Source organism: Meleagris gallopavo, chromosome 1 (genome assembly GCF_905368555.1).
Source record: "Meleagris gallopavo chromosome 1, MGAL_WU_HG_1.1, whole genome shotgun sequence".
Classification (NCBI taxonomy): domain Eukaryota; kingdom Metazoa; phylum Chordata; class Aves; order Galliformes; family Phasianidae; genus Meleagris; species Meleagris gallopavo.
The window spans coordinates 180,058,796-180,076,810 of NC_139404.1; the positions used below are offsets into that span (position 1 = coordinate 180,058,796).

Genomic DNA, 18,015 nt, shown 5'->3' on the forward strand with positions numbered 1-18,015 from the left:
TTTTTTAGAATTACAAAAAAAAAAAAAAACCTTTAAAAGAAATGAAAAAAGCACTGAAATCAGATCAATCTGTATCCATATTAGAAAGTACTATGTATCCATATTGTAGCTGCTTTCCATACAACCTTTACATTTACATTATGAAAATCAAGAACTAAAAATAAGTATCCTACTTTTTAATATTTTCTGTGAAATAGAACAAAAAGGATACAACAAATTTGGAAAACAACAGCAATGGTTGGAAGGCAACTAGCAGCATGTGAAGAATGAAAAAGAGTTTGATACATATTTAAAAGCCACCAAGCACAAATTAAAAATAGCATACCTGATATTCATAAGTGTACTGAAGTTCAGCATCTACCATCTGAACATAACATTTTTGGTCTTTCATATAAAATCTCAACTGTTTCTTCCAAGCCCAGTCTTCAGCACTGTGAATCTGAGCTTGATTTAGCTGCTTCACCAAATCAATGTTATGAATAATATCAAGAATCAAAGCTTTAAGCTTGAGCTCAAGAATTCCTGATTCTGCATACAATAAAAAAAATTAAAAAATCACAATGTTAGCAATTCTGACATTCACTGGGTTGCTTTCTATTATCATTTGATTTTACTGAAATTTTGTTTCAATTATATATATTTACTAATCAGCATAAAATGAGATCCTGACAGAGGTAGCAAGCCATCATGTAATTTCAGCCATTGGAAAGATGGGCAACTAGCCTAATGCATGTGATGTTATCTGCCCCTACTTTCAAGAGAGTGAGATAGAGGTTTTTCCAGAAACAAATTATTCTAAACGTGTTTACAGCCATTATTCCAAACGTGTTTACAGCTATATCCATTTGATAAGTGAGGCACAAATTCTTAACTGATGTGATGAGGGTCTGAAATCATACTGTAAATGTTCTGGAGATTTTAACTAAGAATAAAGGGAGAAGGGAAAGAGGAGGATTTCTCCATATACAGTTATAGTAATTTTATATAAAACTATGTGGTGATACATACATATTCATTTATTTTGTAGATATATGAATTACATATGTTTCCAAATGTATAAGCTCTCCAAGACAGTTTTTTAACCTAAATAAAAGTCAGTTATTCACTGAAACATTAAATACACTAATGTTGATAATAGTAGGTAGCTAATTTGTAATTTCCTACTTAAACAAAGAGAATGTTAAATACTATACAGTTACAAAATCATTCTGAGGTCTTACATATTAGAGCTCATTTTTGTACCTGTACTGCCAGTATCTTCCATACTAGTATCAATGCTAGTGTAATGTTCCAGTTTAGCCATCAGTTCTAATTCTAACTGTTGCAGGTTATGGTTTTTGATAGCATTTTCAACATCTTTGGTGAACTGAATTTGTTCTGCCAAGGAAAGAATCTTAAAAAAAAGACAGAAGTTCAAGTTACATTTTAAAAATACGGAAGATAAAAGAAAAGAATCATTTACAATTGGTCATTAAGAAAATGTTATCAATGTTTAAATTATTTTACTGTAAATGTAAATGACATCAAACATTTGCTAAGCACTTAAAAACAAATACAGCCATCTTTTAAAAACTAATAACATTGAGCAAAAACTTATAATGCAGTCCAATACAGCAAATATGTTAGCTGTTCTACCACATGTGGTACCAAAACTGTTAGAAGCATCTTTTCTTATTAACAGATGTGTAATACAGAAACATTTTAGGCACACTGAGTCTGCAGCCGAAGAGCTCTGATCACATCTTTGACTTTTTCTACTACTGACCTGCTAACATAGCATTTTGTATTCTGATTTCTATATACCCCTTATGTTTTAAGTAATCTAAATTCACTGAAAAAGTACCGTTAGAGCTATGAAGATTCAGTCAAATTTGGAACCAGAAAGAGCTGGATCAAAAAATTCCACCAATTATACCAACTTGAAGATTTGTAAATTTAACTACGCCATTTGTGCTACTGGTTCAGATTGCAAAAATCAATTTTATCTTTATTACTATTTCTGTTCACTATTTCTGTTTACAGGGGAAATATATAGATTAATCACATTCAAAAAGTGTCTTTTTTTTTTTTTTTAATGTAACAAAGTTTTAGCAGCCCCACATCCATTACTGTCTACCAGCTAAGATTAAGATTTGCATCATATTAAATACATTTTATGTAATATCAGGCGGCATGTAAAATACCTCAGTACTTTTAATGTTTACATAAGAATTACAAGAAAATAAACATTTTAAAGAATTTCTCTAAAATATATAAGGAGGATTTTTCTGGGATTTGTCTGGAGCTTTCTTGCAAATTCATATGTATACTTTGTGAGCCTTTAAAAGTAACTCATTTGGTGTATTTAAAACTACACAGCGGTGCTACTGAATCATCTACAACCTGGGAAGGAAACAGCAGTGGATTGATGGAACCTTCTGATTTTTTTCCAGCATCAACACAATCAATTAACATCTTCTTCAGAGTTTCCTTCATCTCCAAAGCCAGACTGTTTAGCCACACCTGTCAAAAAGATGAAAAAACTTTAGGTACATTGCAAATTATTTTCTCAAAACTTTTTGGAAATATATTTGGATATGATTTTTTTTTACCTCCACATCATTGGACAGAAGAACTTTATTCCTAAGTGGCACAGTTTCTCCTTCTACTGACTTCATGGCAACTATGTGTTTAAATTCTTCATCAAAGCTCACACTATGAATGCCTATTAATCAGAAAATGAAATGAAGTCAGATATTGTTAGTCTTAAACATTAATTCTCCCATGTCTAGTAGCAGAAAGGGAGAAAAAAAAATCTGCAACAGAAAATTTAGCTTTAAATATACTTATTTCTGAATAAATGTAATTCCCAAATGAAAACTAATGCATTACCAGCAAAAAGTTTCTTAAGATGAGTCTGGATAACCGAAGGATTTGTGGATTGTCCTAAAATTTCTAATAAGTCATCATCTCCAATGAAATAGAATCTTGGAAATGCTGAGCGCTTTTCCTGAATAAAAAGAATTTTTTTTTATTGTTATTTTTTTTTAATTCAAACTTATTGACTTTCTTTATAGAAAACTATATTAATTTCAGTTGTACCTCTAAAAACTCATTCAAAGACCTCTGACATCTCTGAAGCTGATCAAGTATGGCAATTAAGGTATTTCTTGTTCCTGCCCGGGCATTCAGTGAAGTTATTCTATTATCCCTTTTGATATCCGACAAAACAGATCTTGATAGAAAGAAAAAAAAAAAGGAATAATTCATAAAGTTACCATTATAGTTTTAGTCTGAATATTATACATTTGCAGCTGTTTAATTAAAAATTAAAGCAGACATGAGTTGTATAAGTATCTAATTTATAACTCAGTTTTAAAAATCTATGATGAAACATTTCAGAATTTACATCAACATATCTCCAGCATAATTTAATAACTTCTTTGGAACAGTTGTTCCTCATATTTCCACTATTAATAACATTGTAGCACATAGTTCAAAGATGGTACAGAAAATATATTAGGTTCCATATCACTAACCTAAAATCTTCATCAACTCTGGTAAACCGTGCATGATCTTTGGGCAGAGCTCCACGGCCAAATATGGGTTCTAAATAGACCCATTTCCTCTGTATTAGGTTTAAATTTTGCAAAAACTCATCCAACTCAGCAAGTTTTTTTTCCCAAATGGACACTTTATCTTCAAAACCTTTGTAATACGGAGAGTCTCTGAGGGACTGTAGAAGACAGCGATGATCTCCAACTTGGTTGACAATGTCTTTCCAGTCTTTAATAAGCATGACAGTCTTGCCTTGGCTATCTTCATAATCTGTTAATGTAAAGACAGCCCCAACTCCCCAGAGTTCAAGTTCACGTAATGCTTCTCTGATTGTAACCTCACCTTGAGCCCGACAATTCAAATCCTATTTAAAGGCAGAAATACATTTCATTTAAAACTACAGGCCCTGTGGTAATACTTTTTCTTCAAGAATCAAAGACAAATTACATTTCTATATTAAGATAAAAATATAAATATGCATGCAGAACAAAATATTCTATGGAAAGACACCGTTGCATTTACAAAAGAACACTAGATAAACAAATATCAGAATAAAAATACAATAACTTTACATGTCATTATTCATACCTTAAGTTCTGTGGCTTTTTCTATAATGGCATCAGTCACTTTAAGCAGATCTCCAAATAGCAAACCCTGAAGAGTAGTGCCCCGGGGAAGACCCAGAAGACGAAAGAGATCGAGCCAGTGGTCTGGAGAAAGATGTTCTCCTCTAACATATTTTAGGAGTGGAATTATCATCTATGGGAAAAAAATTACATGAATCTACCTAATATATCTGCAAATTGTATCTGTTTGCTTACAAAGAAGCTGCCAAAAAGATTAACATTCTTAAAATACTTTTTTTTTTTTTTTAGAATCTTGGATTTGATGTTTAAGAACTTTTTCAGGAAAACTCATTGTGAGGCACATTTAAGTAAATTGTAATGCTCTCCTCGTTCACTATAAGGCACTAAAAGATTCTTATAAATAAATTAAATGTTCAAAACAGCACCAGGAGATACTTTCTGAAATTCTGATTTTTTTTTTTGTGATAAATGAACAGTGAATAACATAGTAAATAATACTATAGGATTTTTTATTTTAAACACCTTGCTATAAGTAGCATCTTACTTTGTATTTGTCCACTTCTTTTTGCAACTTTACTGTCATTACAGTGTGTCCTTCCATCTTCCTAATTTTATCATGCCAGTTAAACAAAAATTCTTCAAATAGGTATGTTTTACTCCTGCATGAAAATCAAATATAGAAAAGGTCATAATAACACAGAACTATAACCACGCATACATATCCATGAAAAAATAAAGCAAGAAAATCATACCTAAAAGTAATCCAGTCTTCTTTGGCTTTCTCCTGAAAACCTTGATAAAATTCTTCATACAATGCCCAGACTTCTGCACAACTCTTAATATCTTGAGATACAACTTTTGACAATGAGAAGTCAGGCTGCTCCAATTTAAAATGATGGCATTCTTCACTGAATAAGAAGATAACCGCATTATACACTACGTTATTCAATTACACATTAATGATTTAACAGAAGCAATCACATTAAAATAGACTTCCTTTAATTAAGAAAAGCCACTGGCTTCACTGAAGAGCATTTTTGCCAATTGCAATTTCATTACTGTCTCCTTCCCAAGCAGAAATAATAAAGGAATAAAAGGAGTAACTGTATTTGCCATAAACTTTCATTTCTTTTTTTTACAAAGTGAATTTTGAACTTGGTATTACCCGAAATAAGGTGTAAAATAAAGTTCAAATTGATTTTTTTCTTCATTACAGGTAGAAAAATCATGCTGGTTTTATTTACTACCATAATTACATGCCAAGCTAAGAACTGAAATAAAAAATTTTGTCTGCTCAGGATATGCAGTAATGAGTTTATCTAAGTAGGTATTTAGAGGAAAAAATTCTTTCCTTCAACACAACAGTCTAACAGATAGTAGTCTAGTATTGAATGAATTGATAGTGGTCTAGTACTGAATGTGGAGGTTGGTGGCCCTGCATGTGGCAGAGGGGTTGGAGATTCACAATCCTTGACGTCCCTTCCAATCCTGGCCATGCTGTGATTCTGTGATTCTGAGATAGGACACTAACTCAAAAATGAGAGAGGTGAGCTCTAGCCCATTGAAGTTACTAGCTGACTGAACCAATAAGTCCCCTTCCTTGGACCGGTATGCCAAACTTCCCTTTAGTGAGAAGTTCAAAAGTCAGGATATCTGCCCTTTTGTTTACACATTGTTTTCCTTAGAGGCCTGAGTCCTTGACCTTTTCATTTCAAAAAAAGCCTTCAGAACGAGAAAGTCACATAATGTAAAATGAACAAAAATAACCTTGAAAAATAATGAATGAAAATCCTTTAACATGAAGAAAACTGAATTACCAATGCTATCCGTGAGATAAAATTTAATATTTTCTAAGATATTGCTACTGCAAAAGATCCATACATTAATGACTACAATGTAAAGGGAAATAAACATACATGAGTTTTTCCTTCATGGTTTCAAGTTCATCAAATTCTTCTTTTTTTTCCTTTATGATCTGAGCACTTTTCTCAAGCACATCTTGATCACCTGTTTCAATTACATCATCACTTGGCTTCAGCTGATCCCAATGAGCTTTAAATTTTTCCAGGTCTTGAAGATATATGTTAATACGTGACATCACATTTCCCTTCATCACTTCAATCTGCAAAGTAAGAGTTAAAAATGAGATTCCTTTAATGGATCACAAGTACAACTAGTATCCAACAAAACTGAAGTAATCACATTGTTCATATGTAACATCCTATGAAATTGTTCATTTTTAGTCTTCATTTCAAAACAAGGGGTACTAACTTTATGCTGGTAGGTAAGATCTATTTTTTGGCCTATGCTACCCACTTAGCCTGCACACAGAAGAACTGCTATTTGTATGACACATTAGTATCTTCAGTAGTAATGAAAATGTGTTCAGCAGTGTCTCAGTGGCCTGGCAATTAGAGGAATGCACATAGTTTAGCCAAGTTGTTGGAAAAAAAAAAAAAAAGAAAGAAAAGAAAAGAAACCACCCTATCATCAGTGCTAAGAACATAATAAAATAAACAATATATTTTAACTGTTCTGTTTTCTTCAGGGAACTGCTGATTTATATTAAGCCATCTCTGTCTTTACGTAGGTCTCTGAGACAGAAGAACAACATAACATTAATTTCAGAATCAGTTCTAAATGACTTCATCTAGCTACCTGGTTAAATAGTATCTCCTTACAGACTGTCATCAAAGTTTGTGTTAATACTGAACAAGGAAAAGGTATGGATTCTATATAATTCATGAAAAAGTATTTCTCTGGACTTCAGTGCTTTAGGAGCTGCTGGAGTGGGTCCAGAGGAAAGCCACAAAGATGATCAGAAAACTGGAGCACCTCTCCTACAAAAAAAAGTTGACTGAAGAATGCTCCAGGAAGACCTCATTGTAGCCTTCCAGCACTTAAAGGAAGCTTATAAACCAAAGGGAGACGTACTTTTCACACAGGCAGATGGTAACAGGTCAGGGGGGAATGGTTTTAAAATAAAAGAGAGGAGATTTAGATTTTACAGTTGGAGGAAACTTGTTAGAGACTTGTGAGGCACTGGAATGGGCTGCCCAAAGATGCCATCAATGCCCCACCCCTGGAGGTGTTGCTATGGCAGAGGGAGTTGGGCTAGATGATCTTGAGAAGTCCTTTTCAACCTCTGTGTTTCTGGAATTCTGTGAAAGGACCCTGGGCAGCCTGATCTAGTGAGTATAAACACTGCTCATGACAGGAGGGCTGGAATTAGATGATCTCTTCCAACCCAAGCCATTCTACGATTCCATGATTAAACATTGTTACCTGCTCTATTATCATAAGCTGGTGGCTTTCCATCATTAATTCGAATTTATCCCACGTAGCTCTCAGGTTGCTGATTGTGTCCAAACCCGCACCAGCCACAGTTCGCAGAAGTTTGTTTTTATCCTCAGCTTCTTGAAACAGGAGAAAAATCTAAATTCAAGTGGATTAAAAATACACGTGTGTATGTAAAAAATCAGTAAATCCTGCTTACCCAAACAATAAATAAATATATAAGAATCACCATTGGTGTATCCATAGATAATGTGTCTACGTGCATTTGCATTTTTAATACTGCTTACATAAAAAGTTAAACACAAGAAAAATAGCATCTGAGATATTTAGAAAAATTCTAAATCTTGATCCTGCAATGAAATATACAGGAGTTAATACTTAGTGAGAAACAGGCAAATGACTCCTTACTTATTGTAGATACCCAATCAACCAGTATCAAAAGCAACAGAAGATCAAAAACAAAACAGTATCAAAGCAACAGAATATCGGTATATATGTACCTAAATGTGTCATGGGCCTGGCTGGGAAGGAGTTAATTTTTCTCACAGCAGACCTGCCGTGTTTATGTTATGTCCCCAAAACAATGCAGACAACACACTGATGTTTCAGTTAGTGCAGAACAGTGTTTGCTCAGTATCAAGATGTTGCTAACTGCCTTCCTGTTTAATATCCTGGGAGTGTCAAAGCAGCTCAGAGAGGACACAACCAGGCAGATGACTCAAACTAACCACATAATATTCCATACCATATAACATCCTGTGCAGCAATAAAACAGGGCAGACGGAGGTTTTGGAGGTTAGCTATCTTTTCTTGGGGAACTGGCTGGGTGCTGCTCTACTCAAGAGAGCTGCTCAGTGATTGCCTTTGCACCACTTGTTTTTGCCCTTATAATAGAAAAAAAAAATGTTTTTTTCCACATTAAGAACCAGCCAAAGTTTATTAAAGAAAATAAACTTTTTAAAGTCATTAAAAATGGAAATCAATGCAGAGAATTTTTTTCAAAATCATCTGTTACCTATGCTCTCCTTCAAAAATTGAGTGATGAGAAAATGCCTTAATACTAAGGAGAAATGCTGTTTTGGGCAAGAAGGATTATCAGAGTGATGTAGGCTTAAATGAAAAAATGGAGTAAACTAAAATTGTTCCGTATAGAGATGGTTGATACAGAATATAACAATGAGCATTATCATTGTGTGTCATGGAAAGTATGCATATGAATGGATTGCTCTACAACTCTTCCAAAATAAGACATAAATGGTATGAAGTTAACAGACGAGAGGTGCTAAAAATAATAAAAACAACTGTCCTACTTGTAATGAGTGACCAACCTACACTTTACCAGAAGATAATATGAATGTCAAAGGTATATTTGCCCTAAGAGGAGACTAGCTAAGACTGTAGAAGAGAAAACCATTCTTACTACATGGAGAGGAACTACATAAAGCTCAACCCAGGCCATTCTATCATTCTATCAAAAAGGTTCTGGTTAGAGGCTAGAAGTGTGGGAAAACATCAAATACAATATCGTGATTTTATATTCTTTCCCTATGCAGCCATTTTATTCCACTGCTGGAGAGAAAATACTTTGTTACATGGACCTCTGCCCTGACTCTATACTGCCACTGCATATTCTAAATTAGTTACATTAAATGTAAGTTTTGCTACCAGAATGCAGTTATATTTTTTTTTTATAGTTTTTGTCTTGGATATGATAAAATTGTATCTTACCTCTCCTTTTTGCTCATGTAGACTTAAATATTTTAAATTGTCTTCTGATATTTCTTCTACAGTTTGGGGTCTAACAACTAATGCTTCCATGGCATCATTAAGAAATGAAGAAACATCAGACAAGTGAGCTACATAAAGAAACGTAGAAAACAGAGCTGTTATGGAAAAATATTTGTAGTAATAAATAACAAAGTCAGAAAAATGTGCTGTGGTACAACACCAGCATAAGACATAGCTTTGTATACAAGGTATTAACTTAAAAATTGCAGACCCCAATATTAAATGCCTCTTCAACAAAGGCTGGATGCTCATGTTTACATATAGATTTTTAAATTTAATACACTACTTGCAGTGTATTACTTAAAATGTAAGCATCAGTCCCTTCTGAGAATTGAACATACAGACCTAGTGCATTTATTTGTATATTTTCAAAATCTGTATGTCTTTTTACGGTAATAGGAGAAAAACAGATGTGAAATTTTTTGGAGGGGGTGTGGGAGTTTTGTTTTACTTTGTTTTAAAAGAAACTAAATAAAGCCACCTCTTTGCAGAGTGAAAATATTCACAAAGAAAAGCAAAGCTATGCTATAAAGCACAATAGTTAAGCTATGCTATCTATGTATGTCTATTTTTTAATGTATTTTCTTCACAACTCCAGGAAATAATGCATCTTCCAGAAAGCAATTCAGCTTTCAGGCTAGGGAAGTAATTCACCCTCTGCCTGAGCCTTGTTCTAAGTTTCTTGTCTTGGTGTATTCTGTTACATTTGAAACAGATGTTGCCAAAACAAGTGAATGGAAAAGATGCACATGGAGATCAAGATACAGGCTTAGGCCTGTAGTGGAAATCAAGTAACAGACTACTTTTGCTTCACTGTGATTTTTGCAATTTACTATGTCTAAAAGTAAAACATTTGTTCAATAAAAGAAGTATTCAACAAATACAGTAACATTAGTGCAAACAAGTGCAAGAAATAAAAAAAAAAAACACTACTATTCATTGAAGTTATTTACCTTGTATAGATTTTCTCAAAGAAATGACAAGAACATCATACAACTTCTGGATAAAATCATCAATTGCAGTTTTCACAGGGTTGCAGTTAACAGTTATGCAATCTATTTTGATGGTGCTTCAAGAAAAATATCAAAAAAGCAAGTATTCAGTAATATGTACAAGTCCCAGTATAGTTCTATCATGTAGGCATGTCTGTAGTTTAACCTGATTTTATAGCCTAATAAGAAAAAATCTCACATCATTCTACAAATACAATTTTTACCTTCTTGGATAAATAATTGTGCTACTTGTAGTACTGAAAGACATATAACAAATGTCAAGCATATATACTCAACGTTATGGTGACTAAGGTCTAACACTGATCTTTCCAATAATGAGTAAATCACTTGATTTTATACACATGACACTGAATTCTAAGTGAATATTTTAATACTCAAGAAGAAAAATATTTGTGCAACAAAAATATTATTTCTGCAATAATGTCCTTAGGTCTCTAACTTCCATGAGAATTTACTAACCCAAGTCTTCATAGTGCAAACAATGTAAGAAAAGCCACAGTGAGTCATATAAAGGCTCCGTTCCCTATTTCTGACAGTGACTTTAAGGAGATGCCTAAAGAACACCATGAAAAGGGTTACCCTATTTTAAAATCTTCCTGACTATCCTGCTTCAAAATTTTTTTCAACTTGTGACACTGTGTATCCAGATGTGGTTTCTGGCTTCAAGATCCATCAGCTGATTTCTCTTCTGCTCTCTCAGTCTATCCTCAAACACTTGGAAATCTCTACTACTGAAAGTAACATTTAGCCAGCAAGTTCCACCAGCCCATTCTCCTGCACGAAATGTGACCTCTTTCTATTTGCTCTGAAGGTGGTTCCCACCAATTCTATTTAGTAACTCTATCCATGCAATACACAGCATCCTACATGAATGCCTGTAAGAATAAAAGCCTAAACTACTGTATCTTAAAGTATAAATTTAAGGACATAATCAAGTGCTTAAATACATGAATTATTTAACATATAAATATTTTTAAGCCTATTTCCAATGGCCATATATAATCCAGGTGTACATGACTTAGCTAAAATAATTGTTAGAATACTGCAGTGTCTTTTACTATCTCAGAATCAACCCTGAATTTTGAGAAAGGCTCCCATCATATGAAAAGAAGCCATTAAAAGCATTCTGATAGGGTTCCCTGGAGAAAAGGGAGTAAGTGTCTAAAAATAAAACTGAAAAACAACATCTAAATCTGTCAAAATTATGGTAGTATTTAAAAAACACTTGAAATTGTATTTATAACTCCATATGAAAAATAGTTCTTTTTTACTATTGCCTTTAAAGTACCTGAAGGAATTCCTTATTCAAACAAAGGAACAGAGTAGCACTATACCTGGGAAGACGTTCTGCTTCTTTGCCTCTCACTTTTAATGCTTTGAAGTTTTTTTCCCAGTCCTGTTTGCTGGAAAGGTGCATCTTTGCCAGAGTTTCCATATCTACTTGGCCAATTACAATCCATTCCTTCTCAACATAGTTTTTTTTAATTTCATGGAAAACAAATATTTAGTAGAGTAAGAATACTCTGTTTCTCAATAATATTACAATATTTCAGTAACACTTTAAAGCTACATTTTCTTTAACCTTTATGCTCCTTCAAACTACACACTGATTCTCTTTGTGCAAAAATCAGGACATACAGAATGGTTTGACATATCCGTGCTTTTAAGGAATACAGAATCACAGAATGGCTTTTGTTGGCAGGGAACTTTAGAATATACAGTTCCAGCCCTCCCTAACACAGGCAGTCTAACCACTACAACCTGGCCTTGAACACCTTCAGTGATGGGGCATCCACAACTTCTCTGGGCAGCCTGTGCCACAGTCTCACCATCCGATGTCCAAAGAATTTCCTCCTAATCTCTAAACTACATGTCTCTTCTTTTAGTTTAAAGTTATCTCCCCTTATTCTTTTTTGGGGGGGAGGAGGGGGCGGAGGAAATCAGTCTCCTTTCCATTTATAAGCTTCCTTTGTGTACTGAAAGGATGATAAAAACAGATCTTGAGCAAGGGTAGAAAGACTGCTATAACAGAAATTTCAATCGGAACTGTACACATGCTTTGAGCTACATGTGCTTAAGTGGTTGGTTGACATGCCTTGTATAAAAGGACAATATGTACAAATTTCATAGCACAGTTCATTCCAGAAGGTCTAAAGCCCAAAGAAATACAAATCAAAAAATATGAATCAGTCAAATATTGAAAATACCTTGAATTGATTACAAACTTCTGCCAGCCTTCTGAACAAATCTTCTGCTTTACTAAAAGCAGTCAAAAATCCATTTGCATTTCTCTCAGTCATAACAGTGAAGATAGACTCTTCCTCTGTTTCACTTACTCCCCTAAACTGATTTGGAATGGAAATGAATCTCTTCATTTCTCTGTAATATCTAGCTCGTACTTCTTCAAAAGGAGGTCTGAATTGCAACCGGCCTTGCCTAAAATGTGGAACAAATACAAAATACAAAACAAAGTTTTTGAATACAATTTGAGCCAGAACATTTTCTTTGTAAAAAAAAAAAAAAATCTTACTTGAATGTTAAATCAATATTTATTTCTGGTAAATTCTCATTAAGTGCTTCTAAACCTATTTGATACTGATGCTCCAGAGCTTTGTAAAGTTGATGATTCCAGTGTTGTCTCCAAGCCTTCATATCACTTGATTTGAAGCCCTAAAATGTAAAAATGTTTACTTCTGTTATTTTCCTCCATTTGTCTCCTCAAAACATTACTATGCGAAGCTCAGCACAGTGGAATGCCTGAAGGTATTGATCTTGGAAAAAGCTCAAAGAAATATTGCATGATTCAATATTAAGCATAATAATTCTAGATCTTCTTATCTTAAATGAACATAGGAATAAGAAACAAAAATCCAAATCAAAACAGTCTCTACTGCACTTCAGGTTAAAAATTTCACATGGCTTTTCTAAAACAGGAGATTCAGGATTGTTGAATGAGAGATCTAAACACATGACACAGCTTTTACTCTCCTATAATATATCTCTTTTCTGTATTTCAGAAATTCCTTGTCTAAATAGTACCAACTAAAAAGCAGATATGAGATTCTATATTAGAGAATTAAAAATTTCATTGGAATGTGAGCAATGAGAATATTTAAAGCACAAAAGTCTGTAAGTGGTCACTTGTAAGCCATCAAAGCATTTTCAGAAGGGCAGTAAAAGTCAAAAAAGAAATGAGAAACTTCTTGTAGCTTAACAGCATCCGTTCTTATTTAATCGGATATTGATTTTCAGTCCTTAAGGGCAGTGTAAGGCTGCTACAAGAAGCTACACAGTTAAGGTCAATCCTACAATTCAAGACAACAAACACAAGAAATTTTCCAACAGAATCATTCGAAAGATGAAGAAAAATGAAGTTTTCTCAATTAGATTTTAGACAATGATAAACAAAGTTTGAAAGGAAAGTGTGAAACTGTTGGAAATTGACACTTGAACAACTTCATGGACTATGTAAGATAGTGCAATGACCGCTCCAAAAGTAATGCCTCCAGTTTTATTATGTTGACCGGCACCATCAGAAACAGACAGTGGTGGTATGGCAGTGGAGACTGAACCTTCCAATCAATATTCCATTACATTTTATTGCAGTGGGACAGATGGCAGCAGAGGGGCAGTCTGACAAATGGTGTCTGACATGGAAGTGCATATGGAGCAAAGGTGTAGAACTGAATTCCTCCATGTGGAAAAAATGGCACCCATTGACATTCATTAACATTTACTGAACATTTATGAAGACCAAACAGTGCGTGTGAGCACAGTGAGGCAATGGGTGATACATTTTAGCAGTGGCGACAGGGATGTGAAAGACAAGCCACATTCCAGACAGCCGTACAGACTTTTATGAGTACAGCATGCAGGCTTTTGTTCATTGCTGGTGAAAATGCATAACCATTGGTAATAACTGCGTTGAAAAATGTTTTTAGCTGAGAATTTGCTCTAGGAAATAGTATTATTGTTGTGTTCTCTGTGTCTGTTATAGTTTTCACAGAAATAAACAGAAGGCATTACTTTCGGAGAGACTTCCCTACATTGTAACATTCCCTGATGACTATAAGTCATTTATTTACTTCTAGCTCCTTTCTTCCAAATAATGCTCTTAAAGAGTAAACACAAACCTCTTCATAATTCTTATATGAATGAATCCAGATTCTGATTTTCCAGTTGCTACTACATGTTCTGCAGACAGAGCCCTGAAATCCTTGTCAGCTACTACAGAATTTTAACAGCTTGATGACAAGAGCAATCATATGTATTTGCAAGGTATAGTAAGACTTATAATTTGTAAAACATGATATATTTTGCTCAATTTTATCATTTCTAATTTTAAAAAAAAGGCTAAATAATCACTTATTAATTATTTACATTACTTTAAGAAAATGGCAAATTTTATAGGAAAAATACAGTAGAACTAATGCACTTTTGAGTAGTAAATATGTATCAATTAAAGCGATTCACATTTGTATTAGGAAGACCAAGAACATCACATCCATCCATCTAAGATTATAGACCCGTTATTGTTAAAGGCAACAGGAAATAGGAAACTGACTAATGATTCCTAAAAGTGGCTTAGGTGGTATCATTTACCATTCATTAATATGATTACCATTCATTAGTATGATATTCTTAACCAAGAATTGGCAGTTGTAGATGAACAAATAAAAACGTAGCTTCTTCATTATTTCAGTCAAAAATGTATTCTAAATGCATTCTAAATCTAAATTTTTACACATACATTCGTCCTATTCTACCTTGAGATCCTTCATAGCTCTTGCCATTTCTGTATTTCAACATGTATTTCATGTTAATGGCGCAGACCCAACCGTTGCAGAAGACTGAAGGTCTTCCTATTTATTCACCTAAGACCAATGAATTGAACAAGTGTTTTACTTCTCCCATTACTAGCACAACTGGAAAAAAAAACTGTCCTCATTATTAAGCAATTAACTCATTAATAAAAATTAATTAAATCAGAGTATGTTTGAGTCTTAATTTTGATTAGCATTAGAAGTCAAACGTTCAACCCCTGCAATATGATAATGAAACCCTGCCTGTGACTCGAGGCTGGCAAAACCAGTTCTGAGCTCCTGGAGTCCATCTCTCCAACGCTGCTGCTGCCGAAGTAGATCAATATTCATAAGAGATATAACCTGTTAAAAGAATTTTAAAAGATAACTATATATAAATGAAAGAAAGAGTAAAGTAATCCTGAAAAAACACGATTTCAATTTCACCTGAAAATATACCTTTTCAATGAAGTTTGTGTGCCACTTCCTTAGTTTTCTGTTTTCAGTGGAAAGTCGTTCAGCAGCAGCTTGGAGTTTTTGGATGTAAGCTTCCAATTCCCTGGGATTATCCCATGTTATTTGAGCATTTCCTCCAGGACCAGACTTTGAATGCTTAAAACCACACAAACTTTGTTAGGTTTAATAGCAAATGCAAAACTAGATTGTTACCTACTATACAGAGACTGATGAGAAAGATCTCTTTACTTTGAATACAAAGTGCAGAACTACACCACTCTACTGTGCCAGAGAAATAACAAGCTTGCAAACCAAAAAACATGGGCATACCATTATAGCTACAGTAATGCACTGGAGAAACTTAATGCCAGACTAAAAGTACTGTTTATGGGCATGTTATAATTCACTTGTCAGTAAGTAAATCAAAATATCAAAAAAAGAAAGCCCTGCTAGTTTTAATAAATGCTACTGAAAAAGATGGTGTTGCTTACATTGGAATACTGCACTTAAAATGTCCAGTAAAAACAGAGAAGTACCACAGGATAGACAGATTACACTGAAATTGTAAATACAGGAGAGGAGAGTCCTCTCACCTTAATTATCTGTTCAAATGCTAGGGCAGACTGTAACATCATTGGCTTCTGACTCTCAATCATTTGCTGATCAATAGAATTATAAAAATGTGCGACCTGTAAAAATGAAGAGATTAAATTACCAAGAACAGATTATTTATATCTCAGTACTCCTAATATTTACAGTATATTTCTGAATGCATGGTGCAATCAATGCTACTTAGAAATTAGAATTAACCAGAGTAGTATAATATTCATAAGAATAAATTATATATACTGTGATAATGTGATATCTTCTTCGAGTGATTAATTCTGATAGTAAAAAGGGCTGCCACTTACACATGCTTGAGATAATTATACATCACCTTAATTACGTCTAGTAGTACTTCAGATGCTTTCAAGACATCTTCCAGGACATGATATAAGACCTAAAAACAACCTACGTCCTTCCAAATTGGACTGAAATACTCTACAATAAGCAGAAAGCTCAACCACACATTCAAGCAGAAAAGATAATAATCTAAAAATATTCTACTACTAAAAATGGAAAATCAGAACAGAAAGTTATTATAGCATTTAATCTTTACCTGTTTGAGGATGACTGCTTGCTTAGAGAACTTCTGTGCAGTGTTTGCAACGTGCTGTATTTTAGCTGGTATAACAAAACCAAGTGCTGACAGTTGACGTACTTCTCTTAGGAGAGTCACCAAACGGTCTGAATAAAGTATATTTAATGTTCCAAAAACGTGATCCAACTCCATTACTGGACTATTAGCTTGGATGCTAAAATGAAATCAAATTAAATACATCAGTGAACAAAATTTCCTATTTTATAATAAAGTAGTAATTTTGAAAAGCTTTATGTAATTCTATTATATTTTTCTATGTTTATTAGCATTTTAAATTACTCAGATGTTATTCTAGTAACCTTTCTCTTAATTTTGAAGATCATCATGAGGAAGAACATCCTGGAAGAGATGTTAAGGCACATACGAGATGAGGAGGTGATTAGAGACAGCCAGCATAGCTTCATCAAGGGCAGATCATGCCTGACCAATCTGGTGGCCCTCTATGACAGAGTGACAGCATTGGTGGAGTGATGTTGTCTACCTGGACTTTTGCAAGGCCTCTGACATGGTCATACACCATATCCTTATCTCTGCGATAGAGAAATATGGTTTTGAAGGCTGGGCTATTAGGTGTATAAAGAATTGGTTGGATAGTCATAGCCACAGGGTTATTGTCAATGACAATGACAGATGACACCGAGCTGAGTGGTGCAGCTGACACCATAAAAAGAAGGGAAGCCACCCAGAGGGACCTGAACAGGCTCAAAAAGTGAGTCCATGAGAACCTAAAGAGGTTCAACAAGGACAAGTGCTGTGTGTGGCACTTGGGCTAGGGCAAATTCAATTGTTTACTGACTGGGAGAAGAACTCATTGAGAGCAACCCTAAGGAGAAGAACTTGGGGGTCCTGGTAGACAAAAAGCTGGCATGAGCCAGCAGTGTGCACTTGCAGCTCTAAAGGCCAACAGTATCTTGGGCTGCATCATAAGAGGACAGGAGTGGCCAGCAGGGCAAAGAAGGTGATAGTCCCCCTCTACTCTGACATCTTTAAAAAGGAGTATCAACACTTGTGTATTGCACAACTCTCACTATTTTCAAAGAAAGCTGGCAACACGTAGACATCAGATACAATAAGAAGCTATAAGGCCAAGCTAATAAATAAATAAATAGTTATTTCTATATTTTTGTGAATGAAGGTTATGACTTCAAACTGATTTACGCACCCTTCTTTCATCTGCTCTATTTGGACCAGAGAATTTCTTGTGAACATCAATTATTTATAACTACATATTGTGTCATCTATTTATCACTATTATACTCATCTGAGTTCTAGAAATTATTACAGAAGTATTCACAGCAGGCAAAACAAATATATATATCATCCCTGGTGTTAAC

The 18,015-nt window shown here is 34.2% G+C and overlaps 1 protein-coding gene across 2 annotated transcripts in view; it reads right to left on the reverse strand.

Moving 5' to 3' along the window:
• The window catches only part of DYNC2H1 (dynein cytoplasmic 2 heavy chain 1), a 139,270-nt gene that overhangs the window by 110,698 nt on the left and 10,557 nt on the right, over nt 1-18,015 (reverse strand). Inside the window, exons 12-32 of one of the 2 annotated variants that reach the window (XM_085216292.1) lie at nt 16,640-16,835; nt 16,074-16,169; nt 15,484-15,636; nt 15,289-15,387; nt 12,753-12,892; nt 12,430-12,658; nt 11,557-11,684; nt 10,163-10,278; nt 9,150-9,277; nt 7,410-7,559; nt 6,041-6,246; nt 4,877-5,032; nt 4,669-4,783; nt 4,126-4,296; nt 3,519-3,901; nt 3,082-3,214; nt 2,872-2,989; nt 2,592-2,704; nt 2,383-2,502; nt 1,243-1,393; nt 326-528 (exon numbers count right to left, since the gene is read on the reverse strand). In XM_085216292.1, the coding sequence (XP_085072418.1) occupies nt 326-528; nt 1,243-1,393; nt 2,383-2,502; nt 2,592-2,704; nt 2,872-2,989; nt 3,082-3,214; nt 3,519-3,901; nt 4,126-4,296; nt 4,669-4,783; nt 4,877-5,032; nt 6,041-6,246; nt 7,410-7,559; nt 9,150-9,277; nt 10,163-10,278; nt 11,557-11,684; nt 12,430-12,658; nt 12,753-12,892; nt 15,289-15,387; nt 15,484-15,636; nt 16,074-16,169; nt 16,640-16,835 (3,304 nt within the window). Of the gene's footprint in view, nt 1-325; nt 529-1,242; nt 1,394-2,382; nt 2,503-2,591; nt 2,705-2,871; nt 2,990-3,081; nt 3,215-3,518; nt 3,902-4,125; nt 4,297-4,668; nt 4,784-4,876; nt 5,033-6,040; nt 6,247-7,409; nt 7,560-9,149; nt 9,278-10,162; nt 10,279-11,556; nt 11,685-12,429; nt 12,659-12,752; nt 12,893-15,283; nt 15,388-15,483; nt 15,637-16,073; nt 16,170-16,639; nt 16,836-18,015 lie in introns of those variants that run through there. The other variant, XM_010729080.3, reaches the window with a different exon arrangement.